This window comes from Euprymna scolopes, chromosome 44, assembly GCF_053919585.1.
Source record: "Euprymna scolopes isolate OS-2025 chromosome 44, ASM5391958v1, whole genome shotgun sequence".
Lineage (NCBI taxonomy): Eukaryota > Metazoa > Mollusca > Cephalopoda > Sepiida > Sepiolidae > Euprymna > Euprymna scolopes.
Window position 1 is genome coordinate 11,131,042 of NC_136525.1, and position 22,489 is coordinate 11,153,530.

The 22,489-nt window shown below is 33.9% G+C and overlaps 1 protein-coding gene across 1 annotated transcript in view; it reads left to right on the forward strand.

Moving 5' to 3' along the window:
• The window catches only part of LOC145268689 (uncharacterized), a 1,072,728-nt gene that overhangs the window by 766,129 nt on the left and 284,110 nt on the right, over positions 1-22,489 (forward strand). Inside the window, exons 173-177 of the mRNA XM_080124201.1 lie at positions 1,969-2,235; positions 2,421-2,450; positions 5,398-5,664; positions 5,950-5,979; positions 17,837-18,103. Coding sequence (XP_079980327.1) covers positions 1,969-2,235; positions 2,421-2,450; positions 5,398-5,664; positions 5,950-5,979; positions 17,837-18,103 — 861 coding nt within the window. The remainder of the gene's footprint in view (positions 1-1,968; positions 2,236-2,420; positions 2,451-5,397; positions 5,665-5,949; positions 5,980-17,836; positions 18,104-22,489) is intronic.

Sequence of the window (22,489 nt, forward strand, 5' to 3'; positions counted from 1 at the left end):
TACTCATCCTATTATAAACTGGAGATTTGTTTCTGAAAATCAAACCTGTCTCCAATAACAATGTGTCTTACATATCGATACTTGATTCCAACTAGCCCATTTTAAAAAATATATATTTTTCCTTCAATTATTTTATTAACATGAATATATAATTTCACATTAGATTCATTTAGAAAATACTTATTCCGGATGACAAAATATTTAGAGTGAAGACTTTTCCTGCTACACATAGAACGACTTCTAAAATATTCCTAAGCTTCTTTAGCAGTGCAAATATTATCTTTTCATAAAATCACAGAGATAATCATGTTAAGCGTGTTAATATTACTTGTAATAATCTTCCTGTTCTCATTACTTATTACTAGGGCAAGGACAACAGCATATTCTTTTCATTGTTTTGGCTCTCGAATGTGTATCCGTTGATATCTTATATGCTTTTATATAAAGTGATGTGGTTCTCGGTTGATTAACTGTGTCTAACTGTGTCGGATATATACTCGAGAGTAACAACAATGAAAAGAATATGCTGTTGTCATAGTCTTGCTAATTACTACACTACCACCTTACATCATTAATTATTATCCTCGAGTGGCCTTCGCGCATTGATAAGTAGTGACTGCCCCCCCCAAAGAGAAAACTTTGGGAATGGAAACTTTTTCCATTTACTAACTAAACAATGACTGAAATATTTCTAAGCTTCCTTAGTATTGAAATTATTAGCTTTTCCTGAGACCATAACGTGACTTATAATAATCAATTAATTCTGAAAATACTTATTCCGGATATGAAAACCTTTTAAGTTAGGGCTCGTTCATTTAAACAGTGAACAATTACTTAAATATTTTTAGGCTCCTGTAGACGTGGAAACTATATATTCATTAAAATCATGAATATAATCACGCGGGTTAATATAGCATGTCCAAATAAAATGTATACACTCTTTAAATTATCTCAACTTGCTACATGAATATGCTACGCCACGTTCCCAAGAAATGTTTAAGAATAAAGAATGGAACTTCCATCAAGATGAAGCACTTCCCCACTATCATCATGACGTAAAAGCATATCTTGATAGTCACCTACGAAACAGTTAGGATGATGAGGAAGTATCGAGTACTGTCCACGCTCACAAGATTTGACCCTTTCCCCATGGATTTTTTTCTTTTTGGGGGGCGGGTGGGGGTATGTGGGGCATGTTAAACACACGATTCACACCACAAAACGAGCTACAATGAATGAGTTGAAAGCAACCATTGAAAGAAGATGTGTCAACATACCAATTAGACTGATTATGAACGTTTTCGATTCAATTAGTGGGCGTTGTCAGCTGTTCATGGACTACAATAGCTAATAATTTGAACACTTTCGATAATTAGTTGGTTTCTATATTTTCTTCACAGTATTTTGATGTATGAAACTTTTCTTTCTTATAATAAATGTTGGTTCTATAGTCATTTAAAGAATGTATACATTTTATAGGGACACCCTGTATATAATATAAACCGTTGATATTTTTGAAAAATATTTCTCCTTTCTCCATAAAACATCGATACATAATCCTTTATAAACAGCTATAGGTAATCCATTCAAATAATTAAATAAACTTAATGTAATGATATATTACGAACTGGACTTTTATTTCTAGAAATAAACCCCGACCCAAATGACAATGCATCTTACATATCGATACTTGATTCGATGTAGCCTATATTTTATTTTTCCTCAAATTATTTTTTAACATGTTTATATTTATTTCACATTCGTTTCTTTTTGAAAATGCTTATTCTTGATGAGAAAACATTTAAAATGAGATCGTTTTTCGTCACACACTGAACAACTACTAAAATGTTGTTAATCTCCTTTAGCAGTGGAAACATATTTTCATAAAACCATAAAGATAATCACGTGTGTTAATATTATTTGTAATGATCTTCATGTTCTCATTGTGAACCGGACTTTTATTTCTAGAAATCAAAGCTGAATTCACAAAGAAATTGACTGACGTGAAATTAAAAGAAAAAGAAACGGCCAGGCTTGAATGTGAATTGAACAAAGAAAATGTGAAAGTGATTTGGAAAAAGAATGGTGAAGAATTGAAGAGCGGGAAAAATGTGAAAATTGTTGCTAACGGCAAAGTTCACCAATTGATCGCTGAAAATGTGACACTTGAAGACAAAGCTGAATATTCTTGTGTTGCTGGAGATGTGTTTACCAGTGCCAACATTCACGTTGAAGGTACATCGATTCGACGCGTTTTTTTTCACACGTAGATACGAGAATCGATTTGATTTGCGCTTGTAAGGCATTTCGATGCCAAATTGCATTATTTTCGTGTTAGTTTGGTTTTATTTGAATTTTTGAGAAGCCAATAAGAATTGTGCTGTTAGTTATGAAACATATTTCTTATTCTGGTTTGGCAGAACCCGTTTTTGAGGAAGAGATTCAGAGTGGTGAGTTTTTTTGTAGGCTATCAGAAATGAATCTTTCTTTTTTTATGTTGAAATTTATCAAAGATTCATATCTGGTCATCTTCTATTTCTTTCCATGTTGTTTGGAATTGACTGACAATTTTCAATGTTGCTTTCTGTGTAATTCGTCATTATTTCATGTCCTGTCTTATGTCGGAGATTTTTACGTTCTCACCGTTTCTATTGATTCGAAATTAATTCATAGCCTTTTTAAAAAAGTATTTTTATCATGATTAAAATAAATTACATATCAGGTACGTTTAAAAGCCAAATCACAACGCAATATTATGAAAATACACAATGTGTTACTTGCTTGAAATGTATAATTTAAATATATTTTCGAGTCAGACTCCACCCTCAGTATTTTGTACATCTCTTGTTTCTTGTATTTTTCCTTCTTTCTTACTGTTGTCAAGTTGGAAAAAGAAAAGTCAGTAAAGATCTGCGCGTTATCTTTCAACGGTTGTATTTTGAAATTTCCGAATGGTACGTTGGCTACGCGAGATTAACGTCAGGGGTGTGAGTTCCATTAAAGAGGCGTTTATTTAATTTTAATAAAATAAAAGTGCGCTTGAAAGCCAAATCACAACGTAATATTATGAAAATAAACACTTGATGCGTATTTTATTTTATTCAAATTATATCAATGCCTCTGACACACACCTGACGTATTTTTTATTGTGTATGCTTGTTATCTTCTTTGATTTAAAAACGTTTAATCGATTATGAATTTACCGTAAATATCTGCAAGTGATTCACGTTGAATTGGGAATCAAGATTCAGGCTTAATTTAATTTTTACATTTTGTAAATGCTGAAGTTTAGACTTCGATTTTATATTTCGCGTTTATAAAATCCAGTATTCTTTAAAAAAGAATTTTTTGATATCAAAGATCCATGTCTGGTCTTTTCTTTATTTCCATGTTGTTTGGAATTGGTTTACAATTTTCAATGTTGCTTTCTGTGTCATTTGCCATTATTTCATGTCCTGAATCATGTTGGAGATTTTTATGTTCTCCTCTCGTCCATTGGTTCGACTTTTTCAAATTCGCTTTAAATTAATTTGTAACCTTTTCTTATTTTTCATATTATGTTTGCTTTTAATTCGTTGTAATATTTGGACCTTGTATAAGTTGTTTCTAATGCTACGCGATTATTATTGTGTGTTCTGCTTACCTTTAAACAAGTCACATGTATTCGATTTGATTTGAATATTCGATTTTGATTTGAATATTTCGACTTAAACTTTTTTGGGTCTTTGCATTCATTAAATTCAGTATTTTTTTAAAACAAAATATTTAGTTGAACTAAGTAGTTACAGTAAAGATTTTAATGGATAAATAATTAATGACAAATTAAATAATTTATAAGGGGTTAAAGGTGGTGAATTTTAATGGGTAGATCATCGAAAATTCATATGTGGGCATCCTTTATTTCTATCTATGCTGTTTGGAATTGGTTGACAATTAAAAAAAAAAATTTTGTCTTCTCTCTTATTTGTTATTATTTCATGTCCTGTGTCGTGTTGGAGATTTTTACATTTTAACCACGTCCATTATTTCGATTTTCTCAAAGTGGATTTAAATTAATCAATATTTTTACAATATGCTGTGTTTGCTTGTAGTTTTAATCGTAATGTTTGGATCTTGTGTAAAGTTGGCGCAAAATAATGACGTTTTATTTTAACGTTCAACTTTAAGTAAAAAAAGAACGACATTATTTTCGAACTAACCTAATACATGTTGTCTCTAATGCTATTATTATTGTTGGCTTTGCTAACCTTCGAACAAATTTCAAGTATTTGATTTGATTTGGAAATTTGAATTTGGTTGTGAATCTGCCATAAATATCTTTACGTGATTCACATGGAATTGGGAATCAAGCAGCCGTTTATATTTTTGTAAATATTTCCTTTTTATACTTCATAAAATATCGATATATAATCCTTAGAAGATATAGATAATCCATTCATATTGATAAACAATCTTACTGATCCTGTTATTAACTGGAGTTTTATGTCTAGAATTCAAACCAGCCTCAAATAGCAATGTACCTTATAAGTCGATACTTGATTCGAACTAGCCAATTTTTATATTTCCTCCCAATTATTTTATTAACACGTTTATATTTATTTTACATTAGTTTTTTTTATGCTTATTCTTGATGTGAAGACATTCAGTGAACAACTACAAAAATATTGCCAAACGCATATGTGAAATCGGTTTTGAATATTCGGTAAAATTCTGCAGGTGATTTACGTTGAATTGTGAATCAAGAATCCAACTTATTAGCTGCTGTTTTATTCTTTGTTTCCATAAAATTCAGCATTTCTTAAAACAGCATGTTTTATTGCCAAAATAATTGACAAAATGGTTCATAAATTACTAAATGCTTATTCTTCATGAGAAGACATTTAGTGAACAACTACAAAAATATTGCTTAACGCAAATGTGAAATCGATTTTGAATATTCCGTAAAATAAAAAAATAAAAAGATAGTTAATAAATAATTTTACTGATCTTATTATTAGCTTGAGATTTATGTCTAGAAATCAAACCCGTCTAAAATAGCAATGTACCTAATACGTCGATACTTGATTCAAACTATCCTATTTTTTTTATTTTTCCTCCAATTATTTTATTACGATAAATATTCATTTCACAATAGTTTCTCTTGGTAATTAAATAGTCTTACGTATCCTATTATTGGCTGGAGTTTTATGTATAGAATTCAAACAAGTCTCAAATAGTCATGTACCTTCTGAGGCGATACTTGATTCGAACTAGCCTATTTTTTAATTCCCCCTAATTATTTTATTTACATGTTTATATATATTTTACATTAGTTTCCTTTTGAAAAATAATCACGCGTATTAATATTGCTTGTAAAAACTTTCCTGTTCTCATTGTGAACCGGACTTTTATTTCTAGAAATCAAAGCTGAATTCACAAAGAAATTGACTGACGTGAAATTGAAAGAAAAAGAAACGGCCAGGCTTGAATGTGAATTGAACAAAGAAAATGTGAAAGTGATTTGGAAAAAGAATGGTGAAGAATTGAAAAGCGGGAAAAATGTGAAAATTGTTGCTGATTGCAAAGTTCACCAATTGATCGTTGAAAATGTGACACTTGAAGACAAAGCTGAATATTCTTGTGTTGCTGGAGATGTGTTCACCAGTGCCAAGATTCACGTCGAAGGTACAGCGATTCGACCAGTTTTTTACACGTAGATACGTGAATCGATTTGCCGATTGCTATTAGGTTGGTGCAAAAATATCGTTTTTTGACGTTCGACTTAACAGTAAAAAACGACCTTATTTTTGCACCAACCTTATATTATTATAGATTCGTGTTGCGCTTGTAAGGCATTTCTGTGCCAACTGCATTATTTTTGTGTTGGTTTGGTTTTGTTTGAAATTTTTTAAAGCCAATAAATATTGTGCAGTCAGTGATACAACATAATTATTTATTCTGGTTTGGCAGAGCCCGTTTTTGAGGAAGAGATTCAGAGTGGTGAGGGTTTTTCATTGCTATTTCAGTTTCTTTTTTTTTTTTCAAGAAATCTTTTTTGCATTGGCGTTCCATTAATTCCATTAATTCTTGAAGAATTTTCTAAAGGCTTTGCTTCATTAAAATCGAAAATTGTTTTGAATTTGTGTCACGTTTTATTGTACGTTTAATTATCGAATGAATATTTGTATTTGTATGTTTTATAGCGACTCAAGTTGTGGAGTATCCTCTTCAGTGCCAAGTTTGAATGAAATGATGGAAAAACCGTAATAATAGGAAACAAATAGACAAACAAACAAACATACAAGTTGTGGGGTATTCTTTCCAACACGAAGTACAGTGTTAAGTCTGAAAAAAATGACGGAAAAAATCGTAATGAGAGAAAACAAACAGACACACACATATACATACACACACATACACACACATATATATATATATATATATATATATATATATATATATATATATATATATATATAGAGAGAGAGAGAGAGAGAGAGAGAGAGAGAGAGAAATAAAAAGGAAGAAACCGAATTATGTGTTCAACGTTTCTTCTTTATTTCGAGACTTCCTCTGGATGAATCGAAATAAAGACGAAACGTTGATGCACACATAACTCGGTTTGTTCCTTTTTAATTTTCTATTTCGTCGAAATACTATTTTGATTATTCTCACCACGCACACACACACACACACACACACACACACACACACACACACACACACACATATATATATATATATATATATATATATATATATATACTTCTATAAATTTAGAGTTCTAAATTAACTCTTTTATATATGCTGCAGACAGACTACATGTCATTGTGTAAAAAAATCATTTTTTCAGTGTTTTCCCATGAAGAGATATACTTAAAGTTTTGAAGAAATGTGAGGAGTGTACTCACTTTTGTGATGCACCGTGTGTGTATATATATATATATATATATATATATATATATATATATATATATATAGTAAGAAGTAAGTTATAAAATGTATATGGCGATTAAGCTACACTGAATATTTGCGTTACTCTAGGACACTTCAGGCTTATGCGCATAAGCCTGAAGAATCCTAGAGTGGATGAAACGCCGAATATTCAGGGTAGCTTAATCGCCATATACATTTTATAACTTACTAACTAGCTCTACCTCCGTATTGAGCACTTTTGAAGTAAATACTTAAAGTTTACGCATAAATCTATCGTATATTAATTTTATTGAGTAAATTAAGTAGTTATATATAACGTCTATGAATTTGGATATTTTCGTGTATTGATATGCATATTAAAACCCCTTTTTTATTTATTTAAAAAGAAAATACAACTTTCTTATATATGGGTCGTGGAATTGTATTCATCTGCAAAAGATCTAGCTAATTTGCATATTCTTTTGAACATTCATTTTAATTAATTCCCTATTAGTTTTTTTTCGGTTTTCTTATGGGATGATCATCTTTAGTTAAATTATATTCATGCAGATATCCTACATGATTTATACTTGCGTAAAAAAGCTTATAATAAACACAAACCTCTTTCTATATATATTTATGTATGCGTATATATATTTATTTTAAAAAATTGCCTACCAAACTCTTCTGTCAGTTTTTTTGGTCTAGAGACGTAAAACTTAATACGTAGCGTATTCAAACCCAAGCGAACTTTTATATTTGGGCTTTTGCCGGGAAAAATCGGTGCAAAATTGTGTAAATTATAAAAATGAAATTTGCCAGATGAAGGTCGAACGACAGCATTACGAATATGCATGCATAACGTAATAGCTATTTGTTCATGTTTTAATTTTTAGCCTTGCAGCAAAGATGCCTTCATAGCTCAGTCATTAACGTCAAAGAAAAAAATCTAAACGTTTTGGTTTCGATTGGCATTTTTTTTTTTAATTATTGCTATACATTTGGTCGAATATAATCTATATATATAAAAGCGAAAATATATGTATGTATGTACGCTTTTTAAAACTTTTTATATCATCTATAAATTGTAATATCTCACACTTAACCACGGAGCTCGCCTGTCTATTTAATTTTATTGACTTTCAAACGTTAATTATCCGACATTTCCCGCATCGGCACGCGTTACATTCGGTTTTCGGTATAAACAAAAAGCGAAACTCGACTGTAATCACTGGCCGAAAGCCAGTGGTCTCTAGAGAGCTAAGTAACGTTTGGTCAATGTCGACTTCATCATATCATACGGTAGCTTTCATTTCGAGACAAGACACTCCCCCTAATAAACAGGGAGCGGGTTTTTAAAAACAAACAAACCGATTTATTGACCTCATTAAAAACTGTCCCGCACAAAATGCTAACTGCTGAATACCTATCGCCGTCACGTCAATCAAAAACGCGCACCTGTTTTTTTTTCACACTTTACTATTTTCCAACTGCGCGTCAAGGCTTCGTTTTTTTTTTTCACGGGCACCTGTTTTTTTTTCACATTTCGGGTTTTTTTCACACACACCAACAAACACCCAGGCAACGCCGGGTACCCCTCGCCAGTATAATAATAAATACAAAATCTGCATTAATCAACGTATCATATTTAAGCGTATTTTACGGCCGGGCAATTCCGGGCGGCCTGCTAGTATACATACATATATATCGCTGTTGGCAGAACTCTGATACATGTTTGCTCATTATTGATCCAGCCCCAGCTACAAAGTGTTTTAAGTGATCTACAAGGTGCAACTTCGTGTGCCACCATTCGCTGCGGAAAACGTGCTTCAGGAACGCATTTTGCTTCAGCTTGTCAGTACACTATTACATGGGGTACTGCCTCGTTGCCTACTCGGCAGGCGTGTTTATTCACGGGAGCACCCCCCCCCCAATGAATTAAACACGCTCCAGATACCAACCTGGAAATTTTTACGATTTGGCACGGTACATCCAAAGCCTAGCTTTCCCAAATATAACTATAACTACAAAATTATAATTTCCTTATATATATATATATATATATATATATATATATATATATATATATATATATATATATTTATTTATTTATTTATTTACCTGTGGCTGTGGTGAAAAAACCGGACTAGAGTGCTCAATGTGTAGTCAGAGCAGTATATAGGAAATTTATTACTGTGAGTCCAGAATGAGTTTACAAATTGTTTCAGCTAGAGGAAAATCCTCAAAGAGAGGAAAAATCCAACTAGCATCGTCAGAATTCATAAATGGACTCCATCTATGAATTCTGACGATGCTAGTTGGATTTTTCCTCTCTTTGAGGATTTTCCTCTAGCTGAAACAATTTGTAAACTCATTCTGGACTCACAGTAATAAATTTCATATATATATATATATAATTATGTGTGTGCATGTATGTGTACATATATGTTGTTTTGGTACAATATGTTTCTTCAATTATATTTCGCTCTTTGATCATGTCTATTTTTATATTCTTTTTACGCTAGTTTGCTGCATTCGCCTATTATGTGGTTCATTGTTTTCTCTCTTTGTCCACAGAGTCTGCATTTGCTGTTATATGAAATTATATTTTTATAACGTTGGGTGTGTGAAAAGAGATAAAAATAACATCGTCTAAAAATTAACATTTAAAAACATTTTCGAGGGTATAATATAGATATAATATTCAGATTATTGCACTTCTAAACGTGGCCGTTATGACTGAACCGTGTTCAAACATTTTTCGAGCCCGCATGTAGTCTGGTACGCGCCGAAAAGAAACAACTAAACAAAAATAAACCCGACTCGGCTTTTTCTTTCTGTTTAAGCAAAAGGCATTAATTACCATTACTTTCCAAAAATTCCTGCTTCTTGTTTTTTTCTTCTAACTGTTCATTTCGTCTGCTATAAGATTAACAAAACCCTGCCATCTCAACACCAGCTTAAAAGTCTCTTGTCGCTACTGCGGGACCATACATCCATCCCACTCGGCTTTCTGTTTGTTTGTTCCTTTTCGACGGTGCCAGGCGGCATGGAGTGTCCGAGAGAGGTTTGAACTTAAATGAACACAGTGTAGATTTTTTTCTTTTTCTTTTAGAAAATGATTAAAATGATTAAAGTTTCCAAGAATCAATTTCACTAAAAAAAGCAAATACGTTCAGGTCATGTTTATATTTTGGCCCGCGTAGCTCTGAAAGTCAGCAATATGGACCCCGTACGGAAACTTTGACGATCCCTGTTTGAAACGGACAATATGTTTGACCTTTGTGTTTTTTTTTTGTTTTTTTTTTTGTGTTTTGTTAAAACATATTCAAATTATTTTGTGTTTTTAAGGAAGGTTATATGTTGTGTTTACGTCTCGGTGGAGATTTTTTTTTTCAGTGGCTATATGTCGTTTAACTTCATAATATTTCAGTTTTCTCGCATTATCTGTTTTAACTCGGTTATGGTGAATGTGTTGATTTTTTTTATTAAATAATAATAAAAAAAATTTATATCTTGTGTGTGATTAAAAAAATTATTATTATTTTAACGTTTTTTAATTAATAAAGAAATAATTTAATCTCAGCTTTTATTAACCAGTGTGTGTGTGGGGGGGCTGTATGCGTGTGTGTGGGTTTGGGCTTGGGTGTATTTGTGTGTGAGGGTGTTGGGGGTGTATGTGTGTATATGTGTGTGTGGGGAGGTGCATATCATTTATTATCATTCCAAACACCTAAAGACGTAGTTAATTAACATTCATATCTTTTTTTCAATCCGTTTTATTGTCTGAATTTTCCTAATAGTATGTCTTACACGTGTTTCCTTGACTAGCAGATATTCACTAAACAGCCCCACCGAGACGAAAAATAAACTGTTAGAATGTATGCTATATGAAATACTTCAAGGAGTCCAGGCGTGTGAAAAACAACAAAAACAAAATGTGTGTAAATAGAAACTTATGAGTGTGGATTAAGTACATCTTTTGGTCTTGGAATGATACCTAATAATATACATGCTCTGGAGTTGAAAATTCATTTTCATTGAGCTTACTATTTGTTACAATTTGAAATATCATTTCTGGAATATATACTTCAATAGTATATATATTTTATAATTTTAAGGATATATATATATATATATATAATATATATATATATATATATATTATCCTTACAATTATAAGAAAATATATACTATTGATTAATATATATATATATATATATATATATATATATTATCCTTACAATTATAAGAAAATATATACTATTGATTAATATATATATATATATATATATATATATATATATATATATATGAGTTTACATATTCAAATTTCATTTAAAAAGAATCCCTTTTCAAAATAAGAAAATATTGTTTGAGCTAAAGAATATAATGTTTAAAATAATTTCCTTAATCCATGGATTTTCGATGTAAGTTCATCTCCCCAGAGGAAAAATTCTAACAAAATACTAATTTGGTTCGGAATTATTTTGCTAAATAGCACATACATTTTTCATCTTTAATATTCAAATATATTTAAAAATACGTTTTGTTGGTGTTTTATTCCTCTCTGACGAGATGTACTAACATAGAAAATCCATGGATTAAGGAAATTATTTTAAACATTGTATTCTTTTTTTTTTTTTCAAGCAATAACTTTTTTTTTTTTAAAGTAAATCTTTCTAAACGAAATTTTAAATATATAAACTCTAATTTTATTTGCTTTTTCTAGTGTATTGAGCAATTTTATATGGCTGGAATTGTCTTATATGAATATTTCCTTCCAAGAATATTTTGTAAGACTTGAAACCACTAGATTCACTAATCTGTAATCTAATTCATTTCATACCTTAAAGTATATATATATATAGATAGAGAGAAGATAAAAATTACTACCGGAACAATAGTAGATACTCGCTATGAAGCAAGCGAACAACAGAAGATGTTGTATTTGAGAGAAAAAGCTTACCGTATAGGTTTGTATATACTGATGTTTATTAGCTCCTTTCTTTTCGGATAAAGTTAATGTCAAGAGAGAGATAAAGCGCCTTCATAGGGCTTTCCTCGTCTGAGTTTTATAGGATGGTTCTTTTTTTTTTGGGGGGGGGTATTTCATAGCATGTCTTTTAAAACTTATATAGTCATGTTTGGGGGGTATTTAGTCTTATAGATAATATTAGGTCATCAGGAGAGAATACGCACCGTTTCGGGGCCTTCCTCTCTACGGCTTGTTCGCGTAACGGCTCCCCTCACTGATGTGAGGCCCAATTATCTGCTCAATACAGTTAAAGGAAAAGACGTTTGATAATTAAACGGCTCTTGTTACGAGCAACGGCTTTGCGCATGTCGTTCAATGTTCAAAGGCTACGTCTGACATATTGTTGGGACGTGCACATATCGAAGAAAATAATGATAATATTAACAATAATAAACAATAATAATAAAAGCACTATACACACACACACATATATATATATATATATATATATGTACATAACTAAAGGTATATATATATATATATATATATATATATATATATAACATTAATAATATATATATATATATGTATACATGGACACATAAAAAAAATCTACTCACAGTAATAACTACACTATAGACCCTTGCGAACATTGAGAAATAGTCAACCACCTCAGCAGGAATAACCTTCTTAGTGACATGCAATATGGTTTCCGCTCTGCAAGATCTACCGCAGATGTGCTGACGGTTATATCCCACAGGATTAGTGAATCTCTTGACAAAGGCTTCCTTTCTAGGGCAATTGCTCTTGACATATCAAAGGCCTTTGACAAAGTATGGCATAAGGGTCTACTTCACAAGATTTCCAGCTACGGTATAACGGGAAATGTTTTCTCAATCATTAAATCATTTCTCTCCGATAGGCTCATAAGAGTAGTGGTAGATGGACAAAAATCGGAGGCCTGCAATATAAATGCTGGAGTCCCTCAGGGGTCAATCCTGGGCCCAACTCTCTTCCTGATCTACATCAATGACCTCCCTAAACACATACTTAAATCATTCGTTGACATCTATGCTGATGACACGACCATCTACGGCAACACATCAAAGGCTGTAAATGACGAAGTTCTCTCGGATTCTCTCTCCTCTGATCTCGAGCGCGTGGTTCAGTGGGGGAAGATGTGGCTGGTTACCTTTAATGCATCCAAAGCCAAACTCCTATCCTTACATCATCAACGCTCTGATCCCCAGCTGGCATCAATTGTGATGGATGGCTCTCGTCTGGGTGAGGCCCCGTGTTTTGACAAGCTTCTGGGTTTGACCTTTACTCCTGATCTGAAATGGAACACGTACATCAAGTCTGTTGCCAAGGTCGCTGGAAAGATGGTGGGATCCTTCTACCGCTCCAGAAGATATCTCACTACTGATGCAATTCTCTATCTATATAAAAGCCAAGTACGGCCAAGGATGGAATACTGTTGCCATATCTGGGCAGGAGCTGCTAAAAACAGCCTATCATGCCTTGACAGAGTACAAAATAGACTTCGTGGGTTAGTGGGGGATGCCCTTTTCTCTACCCTGCAACCCCTCTCCCACAGAAGAGACGTTGCGAGCCTATCCTTGTTTTATCGTTATTTTCATGGCAGGTGCTCGTCTGAACTCCAATCCCTGGTCCCCCCTCGCCAATCTTTCACGAAAAACACCCGTCTAGCTGAATCCACTGTGAAAAATTTCCCCCACTCTATATCTGTGCCTAAATCAAAACGCGGATTTCATGAACAAAGCTTCTTTCTTAGAACTGCACGCCTGTGGAACTCTGTTCCGTCTGCCTGCTTCCCTCCGGACTACAACTTGGATGTCTTCAAGTCTAATGTTAACAAATTCCTAATGAACCGCCCCCCTAATTAAACACTTCATCAAATCTCCTCACTAACGTAATGTACTTGCAATGACCCTTATCCCTGAGTGGCTTCCGGGCCTTGATAAGTGGTGATCACTGTGTAAAAAAAAAAAAAAAAAAAAAAGAACATATCATGCAGTGTTCCTTTTCGCCTAGATTGTAACGTCAGCTCTCTCTTTCTTTTTCTTTTTTTTTTTTTCCACGTATTAATGTTGTTTCTACTCGGCTGTTATAAGTTATTGTAAATCCAATCTAGGTGAGTATTTTCCTTGTTACGACTTTTTCGCATTAGCCACATTCGTTGATGCGAGGCTTAGATATCTGAATTGCATTCGAATTAACTGTTCAATGCAGTAAAAATGTATAAAAATTGGCGTTTCATATAACGACGGCTTTGTGCGCATGACGTTTAAATTTAAAGGCTGCGTCTATATCAAGTCCGTTAAGTTAAGACGCGCTCATATCGAAAGAATAGAAAAACAAAACAAAAACAAAAAAAAGGAAGAAAAGAAAATAAAAAAAGGAGAAAAGAAAGAAAATAAATAATTTTTAAAAATTGTTAAACAAAATAAAAAATTAAAATCATTAAATAAATAAATCAGCACTGTGGACACATATTACCACTCGGTATTTCTTTTAACCCAGAGCCAGATTGCACATTGTTCAGTAATTTCTGTTAGATTTTTACATGCTGCGCTTCTTTTTCGGCCTTTAATTCCAAGCTGTCCTAAAAGTTGATATAAAGAGCCTGAAATGAAAACTCTTGCTCCAATCTCAACAGCTCGAAGAATTGTAACGTAACCTTCACGGGTCAACTCTCTTTTTAGGTCTTCATATTTCTCCATCTTGTATTGGTGTTGCTTCTCTACCTGGCTCTCATAAGGTACTGTCAATTCAATCAAAACGAATTTTATATATATATATATATATATATATATATATATATAATTATTTTTTTACTATATATATATATATATATATATATATATATATATATATATATATATATTAGTCATCCACATACAGTACTGTTTTGCTGTTTCACAGCTTATCAGTGCGGCTAGACAAGCAATTTCCTCAAGCCAGGATCGAAACATGATCGCCCAAACGACAGCCGGAGCTTCTAACCGTGCGCTATGTGGTTGATGCTATGCGGGCAGTGAATTAACAATGTTTTTACATTGTCCATATACTTAAACTCAATTTGTTTACACAAAGAGCATCACTTCATACGCTAATGGTAATTTGTATATCACTTCCCAAATGCTCAACCTAAGATAGGGAGCATTATAGTCATCCACATGCAGTACTGTTTCGCTGTTTCACAGCTCATCAGTGCGGCTAGACAAGCAACTACCTCAAGCCCGGTTAGTATTATATAATACTAACCTAGATCTTGTATCTGTCGGTGTGTAATTGAAGTTTTATTTTTACTATACTATTATTTCTATTACTATTGAAGAATTCGTGCCTCTCTGAAGTTTTACTGTTGCTTCTATTAATAACGGAGATTTGGTATCTGTTTGTCTGAAGTTGAAAGTATACTTTTACTTCTACTACTAATGGAGATTTAGTATCTGGTTGTCTGAAACGCAACATATACTATTACTTCTATTATTAATGGAGATTCGGTATCTGTCTATCTTAAACCGAACCTATAATATTGTTTCTAATTATTACTAATGGAGATTTGGTATCTGTTTGTCTGCAACTGAACCTATAATATTACCTCTATTATTAATGGAGATTTTGTATATGTCTGTCTGAAATCGATTATATACTATTACTTTGATTACTAGTGCTTTTGATTACTTTTGAGTTATTAAGAAACAGGTCGTTCTTGTTGCGCAAAAGAAGGGAAGATTTAAAAAAAAAAATTTTTTATTAAATTTTCATCCCAAACAAGGCATATTGTCACTTTGGTGTAGGGGGCTACTATAAGGGGTATTCGCTACAGGGGTACTGTGTAGGGAGTTGGGCAGCAAGATGTCTGTTCACGTTATATTTGAACTTCTGCATGTCAGTACATTTGTGGGAAGCAGGGATCCGGAAGGGAATTCCAAAGTCTAACAGTTCTGGAGAAGAAAATATTGGAGTAGAAAGATCTCTTACATCTAGGGATGTCTACTGTAAAGGGGTGGGATTAAGCTGCTTGTTGGGTTTGTCAGGGGTATTTACGTCGATGGGGGTACAAGTGCTTGCAGTTCGTCAGAGCATTCACCATTAAAATACTTGTAGAACAGGTAAAGGGATGCAACGTTTCGTTGATGGGACAGAGGCTGAAGCTTCATAAGAGCGTTTCTTTTAGTTGTTGTTGAATTCATGATGAACCCATTTGTGAAGTTTTTTTTGTATTTCCAATCTCTCTCGAGTGGTTGTAAATCGTCGTATACGTTACATCTAATTAAGAAGCAAGTTCTCGAACAGTTGTGCATGGATTAGCTTCGACTAAGACTCTTAATTGATCGTTGTCAACATCCGATGGCCAATCACTACCCTCATCATCTTCAAGACTCTAGTTGCCGCCACGAAATTTCTTAAACCACCATTGTTTTTTTTTTTTGTTTTTTATTACATTTTCACCCCAAACAAGGCACATTGCCACTTTGATGTAGGGGGCTACTATCAGGGGAAACAACTACTGGGGCACTATGTAGGGATTTGGCCAGCAAGATGTTGGTTCACATTGCACTTGAACTTCTGCATGTCAGTACAGTTGGGGAAGCAGTGACCTGGAATGGAATTCCAAAGTCTAGCGGTTCTGAGGAAGAAACTACTGGAGTAGAAAGATCTTTTACATCTAAGGATCTCTACAGTGTGGGGGTGGGATTTTGCAGTTTGACGGGTCTGTCGAGGGTGTTCATGTCGTGGGGGCACAAGTGCTTGCAGTTCATCAGAGCATTCACCATTAAAATACTTGTAGAACAAGCAGAGGGATGCAACGTTTCGTCGAAGTGGTTCCTGGGTAAAACACTTTGTTGACATTGCGAGCTATTTCAGCAGCTTTTCGGCCTAGCTTGAATTGAAATAACAAAATTGTGCGAATTTGCATTTTTTTTGTCTTGTATTTAACATTCTGAAAAAAAGACAGAGTTGTTTTAATACAATTGCAATTTAAACGATTAGAGAGAGTGAAAAACGCTTTTTAAAATAATATATAAAGTAAAGGTATTATAACGAAAACTTATTTGAAAATACATCGTTTGAAATCAAAATTTAAAAAATCTCGCAAGAACTTGTTTCTCAACCTTTCATATATCTATAAAATAAAAATGTGTGTGTGTGAGGACAATTCTCAACTTATATACTCAACGAATTTTTGATCTACAGACTTGAAATTTGGTATATAGGGTGTTCAGACATGGTTTTTACTCGCTTTCCATTCGGAAAAAAAATAAATCTGAATTTTTTTTTTTACATGGAGTTCATCACTTATCAAGGCCCAATGGCCACTCGGGGATAAAGGTTATTGTGTGTACAGTAATCAATGGGATAGTGTAGCAATAGTATTGGAGAATTGATAAGGTGTCATTACTTCGGGGGGGGGGGGTTCATCAGGAATTTGTTTGTGTTGGACTTGAAGACATCCAGGTTGAAGTCGGGAGGGAAACAGGCAAGCGGAACAGCGTTCCACAGGCGTGCAGTTCTAAGAAAGAAGCATTGTTCGTGGAATCTACGTTTTGATTTAGGCACAATAAAAAAATTAGTATGCGGGAGGCATCAGATTTGTATCTGTTTCTCAACTGCTTCACATTTAAGAATTAAGAATGAGTAGGTTTGAAAAATCCTTGTAAAGATCGTGTCAAGTTGGCATAATGGTTATCGTACTTGACTCCTTGTTTTGGTTTCGATCTCAGTTCAAGTATTTTTTTTTTTTTACTTACAAGAAGTGAACCGTTTAGAAAAAAAAATACTCGCATGTACATGTGTCGGTTTCTTTCGTTTTATTTTTATTTCATTGTTTTTTGGGGGGGAGGGGGGATTTGACGGCACGTTTAATACCGGGCAAAACCGGGTACATCTTCTAGTTTCATGTATCAGTTAAAATTTTATTTTTGTTTGTAGAAATCAAACCAACATTCACAAAGAAATTGACCGACGTGAAATTGAAAGAAAAAGAAACGGCCAGGCTTGAATGTGAATTGAACAAAGAAAATGTGAAAGTGATTTGGAAAAAGAATGGTGAAGAATTGAAGAGCGGGAAAAACGTGAAAATTGTTGCTGATTGCAAAGTTCACCAATTGATCGTCGAAAATGTGACACTTGAAGACAAAGCTGAATATTCTTGTGTTGCTGGAGATGTGTTCACCAGTGCCAACATTCATGTTGAAGGTACGTCATTTAAAAAAAAAAAAAATTTTTTTTGCTTATATTATATTTCAGATTGATTTTAATATTTAATCCGGATCGATATTACCAGTGCCAACATTCATCTTCAAGGTACATTCAATTGTTACATTTTAACATCGACCTGACGTATGTATAAAAAATCTCACAAAGAAACAAAAGAAAGAATTTTGGCATGATTTTTTTTGTGTGTGTGGAAAGAAAACGTATTTATTACCGGTCGTTTCCACACCAAGCCACTATATACATATTTTCCAAGCCAGCAACAATATGGTCACATTCCTGCTTTTTCTCTTGGGATCAATTTACAGGTATTTAATTTGCACCTATAACCAACTATTATTTCTGTAATTCGTTCCACTATATACGGTCATCTCAAAATCTTCTTCTCTAGAGGATAAATGAGTTCTGTTCTGTTCTGTCGCCACAGAGTTAAAAGAAAACTCTGACACATAGTTAAAAGTCCCCTGTCGCGCCAACATGTCATTAAAAGTTTCTGTAGCACCGACACGTGGTTCAAAATCCTTCTGTAGCTGACACATGCTTTTTTCTCTTTTTTTTTCTTTCCTCTTCTTCCAATCCCACTTGTGCTACCGGCTTGGTCATTTGCATATATGTCAGTAGCTTCGTGAGATACTGGGTGCCTTCAGTAAGTTTCCAAACTGTTTGTACAGGCATTTAACATTATCATAGACTCTTGAAAATTCAACATGTTATTGCTATACTTCTCAATGACTGACCAATTTTTATGATTTTCTGTTCAAATGAACAGCTACAGCAGGAATCGGAATGCACCCTACTAAAGCCTGATTGTCACTGCTGGTGAATTTCAAAAATGCAATCTGGACGTGAGGACACTTTAGAAAAACGTTATGCAATAAAATTCTGTTTAAAACTTGAAAAAAAAATGCTACAGAAACGTATGGAATGCTTCAGACTGCTTTTGCACCATTTTTCATGCATCGAGCGCCTGTTTTTGAGTGGTATAAGAGATACAGTGAAAGCAGGGAGCCTGTGAGGAATAATGAGAGGTGTGGGAGGTGTAAGAAAGTCAAAACACTAGAGTTGATTGGCCAAATAAAGAATTTCCTGGATAAGGACTGTCATGTGTCTATAGAGACAATAATTGCACAGTTTGATGTCAGTGTGGGAACTGTACACAAAATTATTTGTGAAGAACCGAAGATACAGAAAATTTGCACAAATGCACTAGTCCACACCGCCATCCTTGTCACAGACTATTTGACTAAGATGGGCATCAAGACAGTTCCTCACCTTCCCTATAATCCAGAAATTGCTCCCTGTGACTTTTTGTTATTACCTAAGCTCAAGGAAAATCTTAGATTCTGTCGTTATGAGACACTTGAGAAAATGAAAGAGGCTGTGACGAGGGTCATTGACACGCTCACACAAGAGGACTTCCATGGGGCCTTCCACAAGTTGTTGAAACGGTACAAGTGCATTGCAGCCGGAGGAGATTACTTCGAAGGGGACTGCACTTTCATGTGTGTACTATCAATAAAAGTGCCCATATGAAAAAAGTCCGGAAACTTTGACCTTCATTACAAAAAAGAAAAAAAAAATGTAACTTCGTATTTGGATTGTTCAGATTATAGGTCTCATCTCTTGCGTGCTATTTCTGCAACGTTTCGGCCGATGTAACCTCCGACCTTCTTCAAGGGCATCTTATCGAACTCGGGAAACATTCTGCTGGACCCGAGAATCTACACAAGATGAGGAGTGATGATTTGAAATTTTTTGGAACGATTGTACTACTGTTCTCATTATTTGTCCAACGTTTCAGCCGATGTAACCTCCAACGTTCGTCATATCGTAAATCTCAATCAAACGAAAGTTACGCAGACTCTTGTGCGACATTTTCGTTTTGGTGTATCGATGCGCTTCCTTTGTTATAATATATATACTAGCTAGAACATATCTACTGGAAAATCTACCCACTCTTATCTAGACAAATGAAACAAGTAGATGTATGTGTGTATGTATGTATGTGTGTATGTGTGTATGTATGTATGTATGCATGCAAGCATGCATGTATGTATGTATGCATGAATGCATGCATGCATGTATGTATGTACGCATGTATGTATGTATGTATGTATGCATGCATGTATGTATGTATGCATGTATGTATGTATGCATGTATGTATGCATTCATGTAACCCAGTACTGCCTGCCTCATGGTCGGGTCACCGGCGACTAAACTGGTTTCGCCACCAGACTTGTTTGGTGAGGAGGGCGGCTAGTCTCCCTGAAGGATTAAAAACAAGACCTTCCAAAGGGCGAATGAACTCTTTTTCTGGGTCAACGGCCAACTAGCACCGTGTATATTTGTGTGTGTGTATATGTGTATTGGGGTAGAGAGGGCTCCCGTAAGCCGTGGTGAAGGCAACCTTTCTAGGAGAAGAAAGTCTCTGATTTAAAAAAACATAAAGCGGAAGACCAGTACCCGCATTAAGCTGGTCTGCAGTTTAATTTGTTGCTGGCTATCTTGCTCTTGCTTGTTGCTGGATCTCAACATTTTGAACCGAGAGAGAGACTTAGCTGTCGTACAAAGCTAAGACTCTGTAACATCATATTTGTATAGATACTCCCTCAGACATTTGGGCTCATGGATTTTAAATGTCTGAGGGAGTGGCACTCGTCTGACAAGACGTTGCAATCATCATGTATGTATCTATGTATGTATGCATGCATGTATGTATGTATCTATGTATGTAAGCATACATGTATGTATGTATGCATGTATGTATGCATGTATGGACATATTTTACCGATAAACTCTTAAACTACTAATAACATAACACTGAAATAAATCATACGCCAAGGATGGTGCATAGCCATTAAAACCTCTGTTTGGATAGCCAAATAATACGTACAGAAATATGTTGCCAACATACTTCTATCACTTTTGTGCATGCGCAAATTCATTCATAGCTTTAAGAGGTTTAATTTTAAATCTTTCTTATCAATTTGTTGATAGATCAAATATAGGGGCCGCAGTTTGAGCGCTAAATGTTTTCGTTTCGATTCTAGCTAATGGCACCCGAGTAATTTTTTTTTTTTAATCTTTGGAAATCATATATATATATATATATATATATATATATATATATATATATATATATCAGGTACAATATAATATTCAACAGAGAAATGGCTCTGTAATAATAAATACGAAATTTGCACGAATTAAAATAAACCTATTTTACAACCGGGCAAGGTCGGGTGCTTCGTACTAGTGTGGAAATAAAATTTCAAATTAAAAAAAATAAATAAAAATAAAAAAATAGCAACAATTTTCAGCACAATAAAAATATACAGAGGGGTAGATAATTAAATTCTACTGCGTTTGGTATAAATTATTTGTTTTGTTTCTTTTTGTTTGAGATTTCTCGTCTGCTAACTATTCTGCAGTTTTGCTATTTTCTTTTTATGCATATACTAGCAGGTAGACGTCATGCAAAAAAAAAAAAAAAAAAACACGTAAATTTTCAAATCTTATAAAATTCTTTGCAGTTAATGAAAAAAAATAAGAAATTTACCGAAGAAAATCTGTTCAGCCGTTTCGGAGTCTATAAGGAACGCACTCACACGCACACACGCGCGCGCACACACACACACACACACACACACACACACACACACACACACACACACACACAAAGTTGAATTTATATAATTGTGTATATATACGTGCATGTGTGTGTGTATAAATGTATATGTTAAGACGTTTTTTTTAATGTTTCTAGTTTATATGTACGCTTTTGTCTCATCTTTGGCTGTTGTCTTTTTCTTTGAGACAACAGCTTTTTAAATATTTCTTCTCGTGACCCGTTGAGTCAGTAGTTTCAAATACATAATTTCTTTCACATCTTTTGGATTCATCGGACTACTGTTCTCACCTTGAGTGTGATTTTTCTCAACGTTTCGGTTGATGTAACCTCCGACCCTCTTCAGGTGTATCTTGTTGGACTTACGGAAGGTTTCTGTCAAACTCGAAAATCTGCACGGAATTCCCGAGTTCGACAGAAACATTCCCCAAGTTCGACAAAGTACATCTAAAGAAGGTCGGAGGTTACATCGACCGGAACGTTGAGAAAATAATACTCAAGATGAGAACACTAGTCCGAAGATTCAAAATAATGCAAATAACCAATCATCATCTCCAAAATTCAGAAACGTAATATAATTTCTTTACTTTAAAATTGTTCGATGGTCACGTTTGTACAACGATTACAGAGTGAAAGGATTTCAAAAAGTCTGATTACATTGTGATGTCATAATAGAACCACTCTTTTCTGTCAATTCCTATTTTCTATATCTACTTTGTTTTTTTTTTGTTTTGTTTTT